The following is a 20,660-nucleotide window of genomic DNA, read 5'->3' on the forward strand; positions in this document are numbered from 1 at the left end:
ACATAACCCTTTTAAAAGTCTGATTAGGAGCAATTTGTTCATCAGAGTTACCATGCCTAAGCGTAGACATGACAATACTATCATCAAGCGAATTTTGAGCGAATTGGTAGGCCTACTTTCACACTGAGAGAAATGATCCTCCCAGAATGAGTCGCATCTCATCTCCTTCAGTGTGGCCAGTGAAGCTGTCACCACCTCCCCAGCCGTACACAAGTCCACTGCATGTGCCTGTAGAATTGCATTGGCTGGTTTCAGCACACCAAGCACACGAAGGAGGAATTTTCCTGTATTGAAGAAATTCTGCTTTTTTAATTGTGTCAGAAGACCACATGCCTCTATGCAAATGTCAAAATGGGCAGTGCCAGCCTCTGCTACCTCTGAGAGAAGCCCCCTTATAGCTTCCTCATTGTTGACTTTGTGACATCATAATGACTGGTCCATCATATTTCTAGAAGTCTTGTCAGTGTGGGTGTATTGTATGTGTGTGAAACATCATGTTTGGTACAAAATGTGTTCAATGAATTTGACCAGTCAAAGAACTTCTTAGCCAGAGGTTCTGATTTCATTGCATGTATCACTGCTAAATGGAGCTGCTGGTTGTAGCAGTGTACATATGGAATGTACTTGTGACAAAGCCTGGACACCACGCCTTCCCCAGACATCATGACAGAAGCACCATCAAAACACTGACACACTAAATTGTCTGGGCTGTAACCTAGCTCAGAGACATGTGACAGAATTTGGTTACAAATATATTCATCATCAAGCTGATTTAGTTCAATTATGCCAATCAGGTGTTCTTCAGGGATGGAGTTCTGGACAAATCTAATCACTACAGACAAATTCTCAATGTCCACCGATCCCTGGCACCATCACTTTTAATGCAAAGTCCAGGAGAGTCAGCTTTTTCATATTTGGTCCTGATATCTTTTACCACCATTTTGGCAAGAGTCTCAATTATTTCATTTTGAATTACATTGGGTGTGTATTGTGCGTTGTCTGGGATGTATTTTACAATTCCTGCAAGTTTGGCATCTTTTTTGATTGTGTAATCAAAGAACTTAAGGAAAAGTCCCTCCTCCCCACCTTCGTGATTATGACCACGCAGAGCCAGTTCATTGACTGCGAGGAACTGAACGGCCTCCCCAATGCTTTTGTCATGATATCTATTCTCTTCTATCTGGGTTGGACCCAGGAGTTGAACTGTGCTTTCACCCATCTCTGATACTCTTGCCATGCAGACATGGCTCCGACGTGCGGGGTACTAGACGCGTTTTTGTGGAAGCTGACACCGTCTTTTTCTAGAGCTTTTTTCCAATTAGTGTAGCCGTGTTTGGTGAATATGTCCTTGCGGTCCGAATTGGAAACACTAGATTGGCGGCAGGAAAAGCAAAAGCTGGCATCATGGACAACAGAATATTCAAGCCATGGTCAAGATTGATACCAGCTTGCACTAAAACAGTCTTTTAAGAGTGTCTTTCCGAATGTGCGCTTGGGATAATTAATTAAAATGGGCTGGGATGGGCTATCCATATTTAAGTCAGGCAGACCGGACTGTATATTTTGTTGAAGGCAGAGGTTTGGAGTACCCGACACGGGAGCAGAGCTGGAGGATTGTGTTGGCTTATCTACATCTTTTGGAGTTTCAGTTTCCGACGTGGGTGCGCTGTGCTCCGTGTTGGTAGCAGTGATGCTGGGCTCAACAATGGAGCCAGCAGCTTGTGGAAGGACAGAGGTTGAAGATGTCTGCTTTTTAATAAGCCACCTATGCATAGCCTTTGGTGTTACCAACCAGAAAATAAAAGAAGAATGGAACGTATACACTGTTTTAATTAAAGAATGTGGTCAACAGGTTCAAAACGTGTGGTGAAGTGAACTGTGAGCAGCACGGTGCCTGTCTAGTGGAGGGGGCATTGACGGATATGCCCCAAATTCAAACGGGCCAATTGGAAAGCAACTCAGTTTTGAAAATCAAATGTTATTCTTCTCCAGAGTTTTCATTGGACAGACAGAGCATTTCATAGGGTGGGCACGGCTTGTCTCGGGGGGGCAGTTAGTGGTCACGCCTTCGAAGCGGTAGCACACTTTTTTATTCTACCTTCATTTGCATTTTCAGTTCAGTTCATCAACCCCTTGAATATTTTTAGTTAATAAAAGTTACTTTTTCAGTCAATTTTGGTGTATTTTAGAGTTTAGTGATGCTATGAGAGCGCCCCCTGTCATTTCCACTGTGGAAGCCTCTTCTTGGTGGATTTCTTTGGTGTATTTGTAATTCATCTGCTGTGGGTTGGCACCCTGCCCTGGATTGGTTCCTGCCTTGTGCCCTGTGTTGGCAGGGATTGGCTCCAGCAGACCGCGGGTTAGAGACTGGATGGATGGATTTGTAATTCGTGCCACACGCCGTCCATTTTATTTTTTATTTGGTTTGCTCATCATATGGTTGCCTTCAAATGCAGTTTTTATATCAACTATTTTCAATCCACAACGCTTCATCTCCGCTCGCTGACTTGAGTTTCTTTCTTTCATTTCAGGTGACGACTGCCTTACTGCCAACATTGGAGAGACGGTGCTGATTCCCTGCTCTTTGAACATTAAAGAGCCCTTAAAGGCAGAAGACATTTCAGTCGAGTGGACAGCAGGTGATGGTCTCGTCGTTTACTCCTTTGTCAAAGGAATGGTTAAAGATCAGGACCCCAAGTTCAGAGACCGAGCGGAGCTCTTCAAGTCTGAACTGTCACGTGGTAACTTCTCACTGAGCCTGTCAAACGTGTCAGAAGCTGATGATGGAGAGAGGTTTCAGTGCATTTACTACAACAACAGAGCTCAGGATAACAACAGGAAAGACCTGTCTAAGCACTGCCTTCAAGTCGCAGGTGAGGAGCGCAAGCATTTAAAACCCATTCTTGTGAGAAAGGCTTTGTGATCTTTAATGGAGCGCCTCGTATCTGCGTGTCATGCTAAAATGGTTGATTAATGGAGTGGAAGGTGAAATAAAAGAACAAGATGAGTTCCTGTGTAGTGATGTTGCACAATACAGTATGCCACCGTATGAAAATGTGGCCGAATTTGCTTTCCGCTGCCATTATTGAAGGGAAGCGCTGCGTCTTTTAGAAAGTCACGGACGGCGATGAGTTGCGGCTGAATCTCCATCGATGCACAAAAGCAGACGACGCGAGCTGAGCTTCGAGTTCATTCCGTTCCTATAAGCCGATTAACGGGACAGTCGAAGGGAGACGTGGCGATAATTTAAAAAGGGTGATCTGATCAGATGCGCGCTTCTGTTCACAGGCCCTACCAGTCTGACCCCTCTGCTCATCCCAGAGTCTTCCTGGAGTTGAGGACTCGACCGTGAAAACGAGACGAGCTCAGATGAGAGCGGAGCGATGGCTTCACTTGTCACCTCTGTAAGTGCGTTCAGCGGACACGCGCGCCTAGCAAATCCGACAGTGATGGAAATGTGACGTCAGCCATGGAGCTGAGGGAACAGAGACGTGCAATGTTCATTTGTTTATTTAACTGACGTCTTTCTTCTGTTTGAGAGGATTTATTTACCTGTTAAAGTTAAAACAACCATTTTTATTATTAATGTTCACAAATGGTTTAGCCTATATTTCATCCACACCAAATTTTAATTTGATGCACTTAAGAAAGTTTACACAATCGATTGTCATCATTTTTCCATCCATCCACATTTATTTTCCAACCCGGGTCGGCGTTTCTCTGTCTCTCGTGATGCATTCAATGTTGTGTTCTGTTTATTTTTGTTTTCTCCTTATTTCCCTCTTCTCATTTAAATAAGAAATAATCTGGATGAACTTGATGGGTGGACAGGAAAATCACCATGAGGGGTCACAGTCCTGCAGTGTTCTCCTTTCCTCCTTTGTTTCCAGGGGACAACATTTACACAGACACACCATAGACTACATAAATAGGACAACGCTATGAAAGACGCGACTCGGCACAGAACACATTAACACGTCCCCATTCATGTAGCAGCGCTACACAGTTTGTAAAATGCCTGTGCAGACCCTTCAGCCTTAGTAAGGAGCAGGAATACTAATACTAATAACTACTAATGAAAATAATAATAAGAGTAATGCTCAAAGGGTTGAAATTTGAGGGAAGGGCTACTAACACAATGACTTATGTTGTTATAACGGACACATTTTTCCATCAATAATGTTTTGCATTCCTATTTTCTAAATTACCTTACTACTATTTTTCTTTTTAAGACTTTAATGTCATAAACGTACATTCATCAGTTTCAAATTAGCAGCACAGTTCAAAACTCCATGAAGCTCTCAGTCCTTTGCGTCTTGCACAGTCACGTCGGCTCTGATGATTTTCTATGAAGGCTCAGACTCAGGTTGGTGTAACACGCCAATGTAAATACTTCTTGGGATTTTCTTCTTTCAGTATGTTAAGTCTGTCTGGGTGAGTATTGTAGGCCTCACTGTGCATGGACTGTATTTTGATTTGTTTCGTCACTTTCATGACCATGTTGTTATTTCTTTATACCTTCACACGACAGACCATTGAACTTTACTAACCTTGAGATCCGAGTGTGATGGTAGGAGGTGAATGGGCATAGCCCAACAATGGAGCTCAAACTGGCCTGCGTTTGTTAAAATATTTTGAGTTTCAGTTGGGTTATTGTCATCTGTACATCTGTTCTAGGAAATGCTTACTCATAAATTGTGAAACGACTCCAATTCTGTGAGTCAAACTGGGGTCTGTCCAGCCCCGTGGCCCAGTCTGATGAGGTCAGTTGTGGCAGTGGACTGCAGGGGATGAAGCTGAAGATGGCAGACATGTCACACACTGCTGGCGCAGCTCCTCTAAATGTGTTTCTGTCTTCGCAGGTAGTTATTCTGACCCAATTGTTATTAGATTATCTTCAGCTTCAAGTGACAGTGAGGTCAACTTCACCTGCAAGTCTGCTGGAGGATATCCTGAGCCAAAGGTCTACTGGTCAGTGAATAAGGAGTTGTTTCAGGAGTCAAGCCAAGTAAATACAAGCATGAGCAGAGACAGCAAAGGGCGTTATAACGTGACCAGCGTCCTGACTTTGAATGTGACAGGAGACGTGTCAGTGACCTGCATTATTGAGAATGAGAGACTGAGAGAGAAGAGGATATCAAATGAATTTCAATGTGAGTTCACTTTATATGTAAGTACAGAAACAGACCATCAGAAGGCAGCAGAGTCACAAAACAAAGCCAGCCAGGTGTCACCACACGTGTGCCCTCTGTCCTTCTATTATTGTGAGCTCCTTGAACTCCAGCTGGCAGCCACAGACATCCAGGGGTACAAATGCCATTAAGGTCACATTGATCTGGGAGGCCTACATGTACACACAGAAGAGACGTGGCTGAGCGGCTCCGCCGTCATTTTAGGGTACACAGTAACAGAAGCTGTGAGCGTCAGAGTGAAAAACTGCACTTGTTCTTTTTTTGTTTGGTTTTTTAGCAAATTCAAATACAGTGTGTAACAAAACATTACTCCTTATCAGAAATCAACGAGTTTATAATTTAAAATAAAGTTTCTGAGTGATCAACAATATGAGAAAACAATAAAATAGAAAACAAAATCCTGAAAGTGCTGAATTGGAGAATAAATTGGCTCTGGACAAGCTAAGCTAAGGCAACAACAAATTTGATTTAGAAACGCACGGCTGTCAGTTATGAAATGTCAATCTATGATATCAAGTCTTCAAACAACACACAGACACACTAAAGTCATTCCAACACAGCACTGTGAGGACGTGCAGGAGCAGCTCAAGAGCCGTCTGGTTGTTTTTGCTAGAAAGAGTGAGGTGGGCAAGGCCTCTCTGCTTCTTTATTCTGAATCGCTTAGATGGGGGTCTGCCTGTCTGTTGGCCTCTTTTCCCACAAAGTGTGAGGAGCACAGCTGTGATTTCTTAAATTGAATTATGCACGAGATGGCAGCCATGTTCATGTGATCGCGGTAACACCTCGCATCTCTTATCATTAACTTTGTAATCTCAATTAAAACAAAATGGCAGGACCCAACGTGCATCCAAGAATCAGGTTGATAGGGATGTGTTAGTGCGTCTCTACACGGTCCACTTGTAAGCACTGTGCTCAACCACTCGCCTCCCGAGCTCTCGCCATCTTCCCGTTTTCTCTCCAATCTGCAGTCGTTTCCCAGGACAGTCCTCAGGCGCCTCACCACCAGATCCACCACAAGTCCAACAGAGCTCTCTCTGGAAGCCCCGGGTTTCGGTATCCTTCAGTGCCGCCATATATTCAGTGAACACCTTATGTGTTTGCTGTCCATCCTGCCTTTTCCTAAAAGCACACGACTCCCCTCATCCCATACTGGGTCAAGCGTTGTCCACTCACAGTCCAGGTAAGGACTTCCTGTCTCCAGTCCATCCTTCCTGCCCTCTTAGCAGACTACAACAACTTCTTTCTGTAGCTGATTTCTGTACCAAAGTGTAACTCAATGCGCTGAATAAATAGTAGAAAAAAAATGGCAATTACAACAAACATTGTATTGATAGATGAATTCTTAATCAAAGTGAACATAAATGAAAGTACAGCTCCACTACTTTGTCCATCTTTAATGATAAAATGTGATTACATTTTATGATTCACAGTTATGACCAGTGCCCTCTGACTGACCACATATGAGCCCCTCATACCTGACCGACAGACTGTCCTCTAGCTGATGGTCATCCATGTTAAATTCTGAGGTGGTAGTCGGTTTGTCTCCTGAACAGAGTCCTGAGAGAGACTTGTGCACTAAAACACAAATCACATTAGGACCACACCTAAGAGTTCTTATGCCCGGCATCAGCCATGGCAGCCTGGCACCTGGTTATTACACAGAAGTGGGCAAGTGTCACGTACCCTGTGTGAATATATAAGCACCAAGAAAGCCAGGAATGATTAGACCCTGCATGGGTTTATAAAGCCGACTGGCACTCTTTGAGTGATTGGTGGGCCCTTCAAACAAACATCAGCTACAGTCTGAGAAATCACTTTGACTTTGTGGCTCTTGTGTACTTCATGAAAGCGCCATTGTGGTTCACCCTCAGCTCTGTCTGCCTGACGCTTCTAAACGGTGTCCAAGGAGCAGACTGAGAGAAGCTGGAGTCTTTTATTCACTTGATTTTGTGTCATTTAAGTGGTCCAAAGGAGAGTCGGAAAATGTAGGTCTGTCCTAACAGATGTCATCGTAGTCCTCCATTGCTTTCTTTCTAGTTTAGTTGCATACCAAAAATTTTTGCTCAACCACATAAACACCTTAGACCTAAAACTGTCCTTAAGACTCTTTGTCGTTGGTTTTGGTGTCTCGTCTTTTGTTTCTGTCAGTCCTCCATGTTGAAACTGATTTGCTGTGGTGCTGCCTTCAGACATCACCATGTTTAGTCCAGGTTGTCCTGTGTGCTTTAGTCCTGTCACCTCGAAACTGCGTTTACTTACTTCATAAAGACTCACTTCATATATTACTGGACATGAGTGCAAATTTATTTTATGTATGTGTGTACTGTATATCCATGCATCCATTTTCCAACCCGCTATATCCTAACTACAGGGTCACGGGGGTCTGCTGAAGCCAATCCCAGCCAACACAGGGCAGGACGCCAGACCACTGCAATACTTATATATATATACTGCTCAAAAAAATGAAAGGAAGACTTTGTAATGAGAGTATAGCATCAAGTCAATGAAACTTGTGGGCTATTGATCTGGTCAGTTAAGTAGCAGGGAGTCAGTGTCATTACTGGTAGCATGAGGCCATACCTGGACCCAACAGAGTTGGCACATGTAGTCCAGCTTCTCCAGGATGGCACATCAATACGTGCCTGTCAGTGCCAGAAGGTTTGCTGTGTCTCAGGAGGAGCACTGACACAGCCTACAAAATGACCTCCAGCAGGCAGACAGGCAGGCCACTGGTGTGAATGTCTCTGACCAAACAATCAGAAACAAACTTCATGAGGGTGACCTGAGGGCCCGACTTCCTCTAATGGGCCCTGTACTCATTGCTCGCCTAGCTCTGTGGAGCTTGATTGGCATTTGCCATAGAATACCAGAACTGGCAGGTCCACCACTGGCGGATGCCCTGTGCTTTTCACAGATGACAGCAGGTTCACCCTGAGCACTTGTGACAGACGTGAAAGGACCTGGAGAAACTGTGGAGAACGTTATGCTGCCTGTTACATCGTTCAGCATAAGCGGTTTGGTGGTGGGTCAGTGATGGTCAGTCTGCGGAGGAAGGCATATCCATGGAGGGACACACAGACATCTACAGGCTAGACAACAGCGAGCACCATGACTGTCATTAGGTATCGGGATGAAATCCTTGGACCCATTGTCAGAAACTATGCTGGTTCCTCCTGGTACACTATAATGCCCGGCCTCATGTGGCGAGAGGATGAAGGAATAGATAGCATTGACTGCTGCCCTCCACCCCTTACACTCACTCGCCTGACACCTCTGGGTGGGATGTTATGTTTCAGTCCATCTGACACCTCAGCCTGTCCAGGAGCTCAGTGATGCCCTAGTCCAGATCTGGGAGGAGATCCCACAGGACACCATCTGTCATCTCTTTAAGACATTGTCAGGCACTGCATACAAACTACGGAGTACAATTTAGAGTTGCTGCAATGAAATTTCATCAAAATGGACTCGCCTGCCTGCCATACCATTTTCTGAATTCAGCCCTCTCTCTGTCGGTTGATCATTTTCATTTCACACATCACCATATCAGTCCATAGCAGCAGAGAGAGCCAGCAGGAGATCTGATGTGTTTTCAAGGTGCTCCTTTAAGTTTTTTGAGCAGTTTCTATATTCACTACTGCTGTAAATGATGTGGTTGGTGATGGAGGGAGTAGCGCAGACAAGTAAGAATTTCTCTGCCCTCTGTACGCCTGACAAGTAAGGTCCTCCTAACCCCATATCATAAAGTGTGCTATTAATTAGGATTTCTTTGTGTTTGATTGAGTGTATGACTGAAACACCAAGAGTACTGATAGTGTCCGTCAGTCAAGTTCAAGTTGGGGTTCAAGGACAGACGCCTCCTTACCATCGTTCAGTGCCCACCTCCCCAGACCCAACAATTCTGGTTGCGGGCTTGCAGGCGTCTGACAGATTAGTTGCAATTAAAAACCAAATGACCTCCTTCAAAGTTTGATACTTTACTGCACTGAATTGGCATGGCAGCTCCTTCTGACTGGAACCATCACTGAGCTAAAGGCTGCCTTCACTTCACTGGTCGTTCTACACTCATAGGTCATCACACATGAAGAGATGAAACTGTTTTAGTTTTTCTATTTTGTATTTAATGTAAGCTAAAGCTCCTATAAAAAGCTGAGTACCCTCAAAAGAGTTTGGTATGTTTAAAAGTTGAGGGGCATCTCATGAAAATGAAACCAAATGACTCTCAAAAGCTAAAGTCCGTCACATTGGTCTGGATTGCGTACCCCTGAGTAGGTCAATTTGTTGCTTATTTTGCATCCCAGGGGTCTTTGAGGGCTCTTGTCAACTTGAGGGATACTAAACCATACAGAGAGAGCTCAGTTTGTATCTTGGGTTTTCCATATTTAAGTAATTAAAAGTCCCAACTGCCTTGACATCTTCTCCTAAATGTGTGCCTGAGGCCAGTTCTAGAAGACTCTAGAAGAGTACTGTGGGAGTGACTGGATGATTTTTAACTCTGTGGTGTAGTAATCCACTAACCCAAAATGGTCCAAGATTAGCCACGGAAGCAGAATCAAATTCCCATGTTTCTGTCCAAAGATGGTGCAACTGAAGGCAGCCTGAGCTCCAACTCTAGTGGCCGGCTTTGGCCTACACCGTGCCAAAATGCTTTTAGCGTCAAAAGTTTTAAAACTAAGCAAAGTTCACAAAACACAGTCCAAGCTCTGCCTGAGGATGGCTGATTTGTAAATTTCCAATGAGCTGAAGAAGGGGGAAGCAAAGAGTTTTCAACAAGGCAGTCCTAATCAAACTAGTCTGAAAACACTAACCAGAATTCCCAAAACAGAAGCAGATTAGTTAAAAATGCCAGTAAATACAAAGAATTAGCAACAGCAAAAAAAAAAAACACATACATCCGGGAGTACAGCTGCGGACCTTCTAACTGATACAGACGCCTCGCTGTGTAGGCACAACCAGCTGGAAGGAGACCTTGGGGTCAACACAAGCCTCGCTGGGAGGAATATGGCCTGGGAACATCTTGGGATCTCACAGTATGTGCTGGCAAGTGTGGCTGGGGAAAGAGAGACGTATGAGTCTCACTGCTAAAACTGTTGGCCGCCCTGACCTGGTCTTGATTAAGCGGTAGAAAATGAATGAATGAATGAATGAATGAAATTAAGTGAATGAAAAACCACCAACCACATACCGCAGAGGAACTGCAATTCCCATGAGCCTTTATAGGGCTGGGAGGTGTTGCTCCCACAAACAAAAAGGCCCAGAAACAGAAATCACTTAATAAATAAAACTGATACAAAAAATGTAATTATGCAACTGATTAACATCATGTATACGCAAGCCAGGGTAGCGATTCTGTCTTAGTTAAACATAATGTTTGATGCCCATGACTGTGCCCACCTCTTTCTTTGTACTCATCACCAGCTATCTTCTCAAATGTAGACTGACATCTTCTCTGATGACTTTAACTTAAGTGACAATGAACTCAGGGCCAGGGTTAAGTGCCAGCTTGTTAGTTTATTTTTTAACTTATTATGGAAGAGGAAGGCTCAGGTCCATCAAACATTCAGAATACGGCCCAAGGATTTAAAAGTTGTGAACTGAAACTAAATGTATAAGTGGGGATAGATAAGCAGAAAATCCGACCTGTGAGCTCAGTTCAACTCCTCGGAGTTCAGCCTGTGGATCAAGCTGTCAGATTAAACCAGCACTATGGCAGAGGCTGATACTCAAAGTGACAATGTCAGTCTGTCCTTCGGTTACCACTCACTCGCTTTGAATAACCCGTTGACAAAATGGGAGAGCAAGTGCTCGATGTTATTAGCCACAGACCAGGGTCTTCATGTATAAATGGTGCGTATGCACAAAAATGGTGGGTACTCCATTTTCAACACTCAAATTTTCTGTGTCCTGTCAGAGAAAGAGAAAGCAGAAGCACGTAGTGACTCACGCACATAGAAGATCACATACAAAACAAAGCATTTAACGTGCTACTTTAGTTACGATGGGATTTGAGAAATTAGTGAATTAAGTGATTTTAAGATGAAGTTTATGATGTTCCACTTTAATGACAAAATAAACTATGTGATTAAAGTGGAAATTCCGAGATTAAAGTTGACATTTCGTGCTTTTTTCACGCCGTGTGCCTATTTTTTTTTGTCTGTACCCTAATAATCTTTCATATGACACTCAGACGGTGGGCTACGACTCACCTTTTCACGGCGACATCAATATATGACAACTTTTTTATTTTGGGCACTTTGCGACTTTGTGAACTTGAGCTTCATATAAACATTTCTGCTTTTGTCCTTACGCCATGTTATAGTGTGAATTCTACACATGGCATTATACACGAGGCCCCAGGAGATGTGTGTGGGCTTCACAAGACAGGAATAAAAGGAATAGGTTTATATAGCTTCAGTGGAAAACCAAGGGGCTTAACTGTTATTGTAGGCCATCACGAATTGCCAGGACCTGTTAGCCTGAGCACAATAATTCAACTGAAGCCAAAATGTTATGAATGAGAATTGAATCAAATTTAAACACGCAAAGCTAAATGTGGGTGGCACAGTGGTGCAGTGGGTAGCGCTGCCGCCTCGCAGTAAGGAGACGCTGGGTTCGGTTCCCTGCGTGGAGTTTGCATGTTCTCGCCGTGTCAGCATGGGTTTCCTCCGGGTGCTCCGGATTCCTCCCGCAGTACAAAGACTAACTGCAGGTTAGGTGCATTGGCGATCCTAAATTGTGCTTGGTGTGTGTGTGTGTGCCCTGCGGTGGGCCTTGCGCCCTGTGTTGTGCCCTGTTTTGGCTGGCATTGGCTGTGTTAGGATATAGCAGGTTAATGGATGGATGGATGGAAGCTAATTGTGAACCTAAAGCACTAAACCAGCAGTTGTTTAAATTGCGTAATCTTGGACAAAATTCTACAGGTCACCGACTGGACGCCATGTTGTTTACTATGCTTAAAACGTGTCACTTTAGCCAGCAAGTAAATGACTCCTTGTGCCTTGAGAGCCCTGATACATTTAAGGCGCAGATGTTTCTGATTTTATATATTGAAATGCTCATGTCTTTCACTTTTTCATTACTTGTGTGTTTCCTGATTACAGATGGGAAGGGAGTTCCCAAAGAAGCAGACATGCATTTAGTCCTTGTGATAGGACTGTCAGTGGTGCTTATTGCGCTGACTCTCATTATCATTTTGATGAAGATGATGATGAAGAAGAAGAAGAGTATGACACCAAATGGTATGTTAAACTTAATAAGTATGAACATACAGGCAGCCATTTTCAATATGTTCATCATCATCATTATACATTTATCAAACTTGTGCCCAAGATGTCCTCATTTTTGAAGTTTCTCTCTTTGGAATCAGCTTCACATTTATTGGCCAAGCCTGGACACATAGTCTGGACTTTGACTTTTTTTTAATGGCTCCCCACGTCTAATTTCACGACAGACGCAGACACAATCGATGAGTACACACCCGAGACAAATACAAGACGTGCAGTGTAAACATATGATTACAAAGTGCAAGGCAGTGCAGGAAATACTGAAATGAACCCACATTAGTCCACATATAGGAATATTGTGAGAGAGGAGGGCGTTGGGGTGGGGTGTCCAGACTGAGCAGGGGCTGCCAAATGAACCATTGGTAAACCCTGATGGCCTGTGGACGGAAACTGTCATTAAATCTGCTTGTTTTGGTGTAGTTTAGTGTGTAACGCCGGGCAGATGGGAGAAGTTCAAAGAGGTGCTGGTTGGTCAGTTATGATTTTCCCTGCCCGCTTCATGACTCGGGAACAGCACAGGTCCTGTAAGGTGGGAAGACTGGTGCCAGTGATCTTTTTGACAGAGCTGGCCATTCATTGTCTCTGTTTCTTATTGTGTTTATTTGCTGATCCACACCAACATGTGATGGATGAGCTGAGAACAGACTCATCGGCATCTGCTGTGGTAGATTGAACTCCATCAGCCGTCGTAGAAAGTCCATCCAGTGCTGTGACTTTGTCATGATGTAGTTCATGTTGGTCTTCCATGTCAAGTTCTGTGTGATTATCAAGCCCAGTGACGTGAAGGTTTCCACAACTGGAGCCTTATTGTTAAGTTTAGAGAGGGGAGGTGATATTGGTGGGCCACTCCTGAAGTCCACAGTTTTGGGCGTGTTGAGTTGCATGTGTGAGGTAAAGTTAGCACATGCCCGCAGTGTCTGCCAGCCCTGATCCATGTTATTACAGCCTAATAGAGGCCCACCTGCAGCCACTAGAGACCACCAGAGACTGTGTATCCTGCCACTTCCGTGAGGCCATAATGTGGAGTTTGTAATCCTTGTACGTCCGCTCTTTTTCTGACAGGTTGAACAGCTCAGTGCCGAACTGCATTCTGAACAAGAGGAGCTCATCTTGCTGCTCGGATTTTCTAAATGAATTTCTGTCCATTTTCTTTAAGTGTCAAGAGAAGACGATGACATTCAAGAGCCACTACGAGAAGGACCGGACATTTAAAAATGTCACATTTAGAAACTTGTAGCTGATGTGAAATATTAAGGTAAGTTTATACAAACACCCACAATTCATCAAATCAAATTTTATTGGCCACATATAATTATACACAAAGTACAATATGTAGGGAAACATTTAGTTGCTATAAAAAGGTAAAAAACAATACAAATCAATATGTACAATGACAGCATTATATTGATATGATTAACATGTACAAACAATAGGGCATCATGTAGCTCTAGACACTGTCCTCGTACAGGACACACAGATGGACTGTGGACAGAAGCTCTGACTGGCCTTCAGACACTGGCAGTGTTTACCTGATCACAAAACAGAGAAGAGGCCATTTGTCAGATGGCTGGTTCCATTGATAGTTTTCTTTGCCCTGGTCACTTGGTATAGATGTCCTCCTGGAAGTTAGGGCGTGCACACCCAGTGATGTTATGTGTCCAACTGACCATATCACTCTCTCTGTCGCTCCTCGTTGTCCTGTTGTGTGCTGTTTCCAAACCTGGCAGTAATGCAGTAAGACCAGGATACTCTCAATGGTGGATGTGTTGAAGTTCCTCAGTAATTGAGAGGGTAGGTTGAGATCCCTGAGGCGTCTGAGCTGATAGCAAGCTATGAACATGTTTGGACCAGGTCAGGTCCTCTGTGATGTGGACACAGATGTGTCTGAAACTAATTGCTGCTAATACTGACGGGGTGGCAACGCCTCTGGTGTTTTCTTCCAAAGTCCACAATCAGCTCCTTTGCCCCGCTGACATTCAGGAGTAGACTGTTGTCTTGACACCAGTGTGACAGACTCCCCACTTCATCGTGGGTAGGGCTTCTCCCTGCAATTAAATATCAGGCCTACCACAGCTGTGCCATCACAATCCTGACAGAGACATTAGAGTTGTGTACAGCCGTGCAGTCATACCTGTAGATGGAGCACAGCAGAGGACTCAGCACACAGCCCTGTGGAGCCCCTGTGTTGAGGGAGAGGAATGATGAAGTGTTGGCCACCCTCTTGAATCCCCTGGGGTCTGCCCTTCTGGAAGTTAAGATCAGCATTACAGCTTCAAGGCTTTGGAGTTTTCACAATAAAATCTGTCAGATTTGTCTTTACTGAATCTTCCTGGTGTTGCTCATTTGATACTCCACATGTGTACATTTCTAAATTAATATCATGCCATAGAAGCAAAAGCTGATAAATACTTTTAAAATCATTATCATCTAAATATGACTCAGTGACTTGGTTTTTATCACTCAATTTTTAAATTGCATTCATTTTACTTATTTCACTGTCCACTTATCCCCAAACCTCTCAGTTACTTTTCTGTAATGAAGTACAAAGTTTTTGTGATGTTGTGCAACTGTCAAATGCTGGAATTCTGTAAAGACACAGGTCTCCCATACAGGCGTGCCTTTATTTTCCAAAATACTGCAAAGCACACAAAGTACACATCATAAATTGTCAAATCAAAAAGCCTGGAGCCTGGAAATTCAATATGAAATCCAAGGAAAGAAGTCCAGAAATTAAATTATGTGTAATAAAGTGGAATGTGTGAAGGAAACAGCTGGACACACAATGAAGGTTTGGGGCAGCCGCCTGTACAGTTTCTCTGGGTGCAAAAGGCTTCAATTTCCATACAATGTGTACTGGTTAGAGTCCAAAACAGAACTGTTTAACTATGGAGGATGAAGGGTTTTTATAGGTGGTTCACAGGAAGTGACATCCTCTGGGATGGGACAGGAAGTGACATCCTCGGGGCTGGGACAGGAGGGATTACTCATGACAGGGCTGTGGAGAGAAAAGAAAAGGTTTAGTGCACCCCACCAACCCATGGCCTGGCATGGAGGTGGAGATTCTTGGTCCCTTTGGTTGACTCCCAAGCGCACGTGTGTGACAAATGACACAGGGAAGAAAGTTGTGTAACGACCCGGCAGCAAGCGCTGGCGGAGTGACGCCGTATGGGTAATTTATGTAAATAGTTTGTGGGGAATTTATGGGTAATTTATGTAAAGCTTATTGTTGTGTCGAAATTAACTTAGTAACCTAATTGTCTTTCTTGTTGTAAGTGTTGTATGTGTTTGTGCTCAACCGGTGGGGTGGGTTGGATTATCGCCGTCCGGGGTTGTTGTTATTGTAAATAGTCACCATCAATGAGAAAGATGGCTCTGTAAATGACCTTGACCATGGCTATACAACGAGTTTTAAGCTTTGTTTTACTGGCTATCTGTTAATAAAAAGATACAACAGGACAGAGCTGTATCATTGCTAAGATTCTATCTAAGCAATTATTGCCGGACACTTTCAGTCGTGCGGTGTATGGGACACGAGTGCTCGTTATCTAAAGAGCTGGGTGCAGCTGCGTGCATAACGCTGGCAATCCGCTAGCCGACAGCTTGGGAGAGGTGCACGGCAGAGTTCGGCTCTAAAATCTTTAAAGACTCCACCACAGGTCGCTACAGTATTGAGTGTGCTTACTGAAAAGTATTTAATACTTAGTAGAGAAGACTGTTGGTGATGACAGTTTCAAGACGTCTCCTGGATGGAGTCGCACACATTGCTCAGGTGTGACTTTGGCCCATTCTTCCACACAAACTGTCTTTGAATCTTGATGGTTCCGTGGGCCTCTTCTATGAACTCTGATCTTCAGTTCTTTCCATAGATTTTCAATTGGGTTCAAGTCAGGTGATTGACTGGCCATTCTAACAGCTTTATTTTATTTATTCTCTGAAACCAATTGAGAGTTTACTTGGCTGTGTCTTTGGTATCATTGTCTTGCTGAAATTTCCAGCATCCTGGTAGATGGCAGAAGATTCTTATCAAGAATGTCCTGGTACATTTCTGCACTCATCCTTCCTTCAATTCTGTGAGGTCTGTCAGTACCATATGCTGACAAAAAGCTCCACACGTGATGTTCCCACCTACAAACTTCACTGTTGGTGTGGTGTTTTCGGGGTGATGTGCAGTGCCATTTCTCCTTCAAACATGGGGTGTGCAGGGACATCCAGAGAGTTCAATTTTGGTCTCATCTGACCAGACTATATTCTCCCCGTATTTCATTGGCCTGTCCAAATATTGTGCAGCAAACTTTAAACGAGCTTCAACGTGCTTTGCCTTCAGCAGTGGAGGCCATGGCGCTTGAGTGCATTACTTATTGTTTTCTTTGAATCAACTGGACCTGCTAATTCCAGGTCTTTCTGAAGCTCTAGGCTGAGTGGTCCTTGGCTCTCGGACAACTCTTCTGATTTTTCTTTTGACAGAAACCTTGTGAGGTGTGCCTGGACGTGGCCGGTTTATAGTGAAATGATGTTCTTTCCATTTCCGGATTATGAACCCAACAGTGCTCACTGAAACATTCAGAAGTTTAGAAAGACGTCTGTCACCAAAGCCATCGGTATGTTTGTGAAGGTCTTGAGAGAGCTCTTTGCTTTTACCCATCATGAGATGTGACACCTTGGTAATGAGAAACCTTTTTATGGGCCACCAATTAGGACTAAACCAGCAGATGTTCATTTGAAATGAGGGGACTATCAGGATTGCTTTCTATATACTCACAGATTTTCGCTGCTTTCTTGGCTTTCCAGACCTTTTTGCGCCTCCTTATTCTCTGTGTCATTCCACTTTATTTCACATAACTTAATTTATGGACTAATTTGTTTTGATTTCTTTGTATGTGTGAATTACTTGGGTTGTTACCGTTATTTGATGAAAATTTCATGTCAATAGCCCCATTAGAAATATACTTACTGAGAAAAACGATCAATTCAATACTTGTTTTCCCCGCTGTAAGGATTTCCATGAATCTGAAACATTCATAAAGTGCTGCTGTCTTCGTCCACCAGAGCCCATTTAGAAGGGACGTTATGTATTCAGCCTCTTCTGTTTTCCAAAGGCTGACTGTAATCTTGTTTTTTATTCTTTTTCTTGCCCCCTGCAGGTTAACTTGTGCCACTTTATGTGCTCAGACTTCAGTGTCTGAAACCAAAGATTTTAAATGAGAGGCTGACGTGCAAACAAACATGTGTTTCGTTTCGTTTCGGACCAGCCTGAAGTCCCCACTGAATGACTAAACTGGGAGCTGAAAGAGACGACCACTTTAAAGGACTTCGGCCACATGAGGCGCCTCACCAAAAAGACTCGGACTGCTCATCACTCACCTCCATCCTAAAGAGCTTTGTCTCCGTTGTGCACGTTGTTAGCTGCTCCCATCCCTCAAGTCAAAGTGAAAGCATAATTCAATAAAATGTGAACCTTTCATTTATAAATCTGTGCCACCACTAACTGATGCTGTCTACTCGCCACCTCCTGGCCTGCTTGTGCTTTATCACGTCACATTAATGGCACTTATGTTGTCTGCTCCGTGTCATGTTTATATCAAATTATTTCTATATACAGTAGGAAATAGTTTGCATTGAGATTATTATTGACTTAAATGGTCAGGTGCTTTTTCTTATGTGGGAAACGTTTATTCTTCACATGCTTTGGACTTCAGGACCTGCCATAGTTTGCTACGTGACATTACTAATAAAAGTGCATCTTTTAAAATGAAAAAGGAAGAAGCCAGTGAGAGTAACAGAAAGTAGATGACCACAATCAGCGTCGCAGCCCATTTCTCGTGTTGGGATTTATGTACACACGCGTGGATTAAAGTGGAACGAGGCGATGGGAAGAAGACATGGGCCATCCTACCTGTGGATCTGTCTCAGTGGCGCCTCCAGTGTCAAGGACAGAAAAAATAAATGTGAGTGAGTCACATGGATTGGCCTGGAGCTCCTATGGAGTGGCCTGTGGCGGGACTTTAATTCTGCTTTACCAAGTCGTAATGAAGGATCAGCCAGATTAAGATGGCATTTATTGGGTAACATCGATGGCCGAGTATGTGGGTCATGGTCTGGTGTGGGTTTGTTTCTTCTTTGAGGTAGGATGTTACATTACTGGCTCTATCAAAATTAAATTACAAGTGTGTATGTTACATAATCTTTGATTTTATGAAATGTCTAAGTATAACAAGATCAAACTGTGACTTTCATGGTTCAATTCTGGATATTCTGTTTAGGGTAAGGGATCTTATTTTGCTGACTGTAAATTGAATAATGTAAAATAAAGCAGTTTCCTTATTAGAAACATTATTTGTGCCTCCAAGTGTGTGTTTTTATAAAATAAAAGGTCTGCTGTCCTCGTCTCATCTGAAGTGGAGTCTCGGGGCTTGGGATTTGAAAACTTGTAATGGAGTTTAGAGGAGCGCAGCTTAGACGACCATTAGAGATTAAAAGTGAGACGATGAGACAACAAAGGGTTAACAGATCACTAATGATCTACCGGATATTTTCTACTAGCAACAGAAGTTCACTTTGTGAAACCTCACAAGTGTTCAGCCGTAGACTAACGCTAAGCCAGTGGTTCTTAAACTGTGGGGCGGGACCCCCTAGGGGGGCACGAAGATGTGAAAAAAAGAAAACAAGAATCGAAAATATGAAAAATACATCATTGAAACAAAAACAAATGAACTTAAACTACATTCTGATACTAGAAAAATAAATATAGAGTTAGATAAATGTCTAAGTTAAGTTAGGTATAATAAAATATGAGTCTGTGATATATCATTAATTAAAAAAGAACAAATTAATATTAGTGGGCTCCTTTCAAAAAAACCTTGGGGGGCACGATTAAAACTGTTATGAAAACTCGGGTTGCAAATACGTAAAGGTTGAGAAGCGCTGCGCTAAGCAATGGCAGACTGAGGTTCATAGGGCCATCTTCTCTCAAGCGATCACTCAAAGAGACCACCAGGATTTGACCGACCGCCATGCTAATGGTCCCAGTATTTCTCTGGCCCTTCCCATCATGTGTCCGCAGCACCAGTAATAACAGAGAAGGGAGGGGCTGGGGCGGAGCTTAAACGACACCCCAACTGCAAGTATTAAAGAGTGTATAAACCAAAGGCAAATGCATATGGGGGTCCTAGCTCTTATTTCTTTCAGTAATTGTTTGATAACGGACTCTTTAAGTGCAGTAGAAGCTGCGCCATTCAATGATGATCTGTTCATAACGAAGATAACGAGTTGTAGTGAGCCTACATAACACTGCAAGCAGGTTGGCTTTCTGGAGTGGCCGTCACTGTGTTATATGGCCTGGAGGTCATCTAAGAAAGATCCCTTCAGGTGTGATTGTGGACAACCAAGTTCTGGTAGGACCCCTCCTGGTAAGGATTCCAGCTGCCTAGTGCAGGCATCATGTTGCTATCTAAGCAGGAAATGGATGTTTCTGTGGGAAACTTTTCTTTTTAAGGGGAATGGCGGACTGAGGAAAGGAGGGAAGAATTGGATTACATAGACTTATGGTACGTTAGCTTGATGTGCTTTGTGTGCAGTGATCTCTTGCTGGTATGAGGTTACCAGGGTCAAGGGTACAACCAGCTTGACAAAGGGAAGAGTGAGGGACCATGAAACAGACAGATCAACACTGGCAGCAGGAGATGTCCTACATGCAAGACTGGGCAAATGGCAGCCACTAGGGGGTGATGAGACATGCAAGTGTGCTGAGTGCCCTGGAAGGTCTACAGGCAGGGGGGCACCAAAGTGTGTGGGACAGAGAAGGAGTCCAGATGGAAGACTACAATGTTGCCAGGGATGCCAGAGGGAAAAGGATCCACCAGTGACAAGGGCTCCCTGATGTTTGTCAAAGAAAGACAGCCAGGTCAAGGTGAAAACATCACTTGGCCACTAGAGGGCACAGGGTGCAAGGGGTGAGCATATCAAGACAATGATAGAGCAGGCAGTGGGGCAGCCATGAAGACGAGGGTTACAGGGAGACGACGGGGCACTGGGGGTTTACAACATGGCTAGAAGAGACCCCAGAATGGGAGAGGAGACTAAAGAGTCAGGAGGACAGGGCAACAAATGGTTAACTGGCTGGACAAAGAGAAAGATATGGGTGGACTTTGATGGGAGTGTTGTGGTCAGTAATGGGCGAGCTGCCTCACCT

General features: G+C 43.7%; 1 protein-coding gene across 2 annotated transcripts in view; it reads left to right on the forward strand.

Annotated features, from left to right (window-relative positions):
• LOC120521258 (ICOS ligand-like) overlaps positions 1-18,805 on the forward strand; it is a 65,515-nt gene extending 46,710 nt beyond the window's left edge. For both annotated transcript variants that reach the window (XM_039742999.1, XM_039743007.1), the window contains exons 3-7: positions 2,532-2,873; positions 4,863-5,153; positions 12,290-12,427; positions 13,629-13,727; positions 17,614-18,805. In XM_039742999.1, coding sequence (XP_039598933.1) covers positions 2,532-2,873; positions 4,863-5,153; positions 12,290-12,427; positions 13,629-13,684 — 827 coding nt within the window. In that variant the 3' untranslated portion in view covers positions 13,685-13,727; positions 17,614-18,805. The remainder of the gene's footprint in view (positions 1-2,531; positions 2,874-4,862; positions 5,154-12,289; positions 12,428-13,628; positions 13,728-17,613) is intronic.
• The last annotated feature ends 1,855 nt before the right edge of the window (positions 18,806-20,660 follow it).

The sequence above is a fragment of the Polypterus senegalus genome, chromosome 2 (genome assembly GCF_016835505.1).
Source record: "Polypterus senegalus isolate Bchr_013 chromosome 2, ASM1683550v1, whole genome shotgun sequence".
Lineage (NCBI taxonomy): Eukaryota > Metazoa > Chordata > Cladistia > Polypteriformes > Polypteridae > Polypterus > Polypterus senegalus.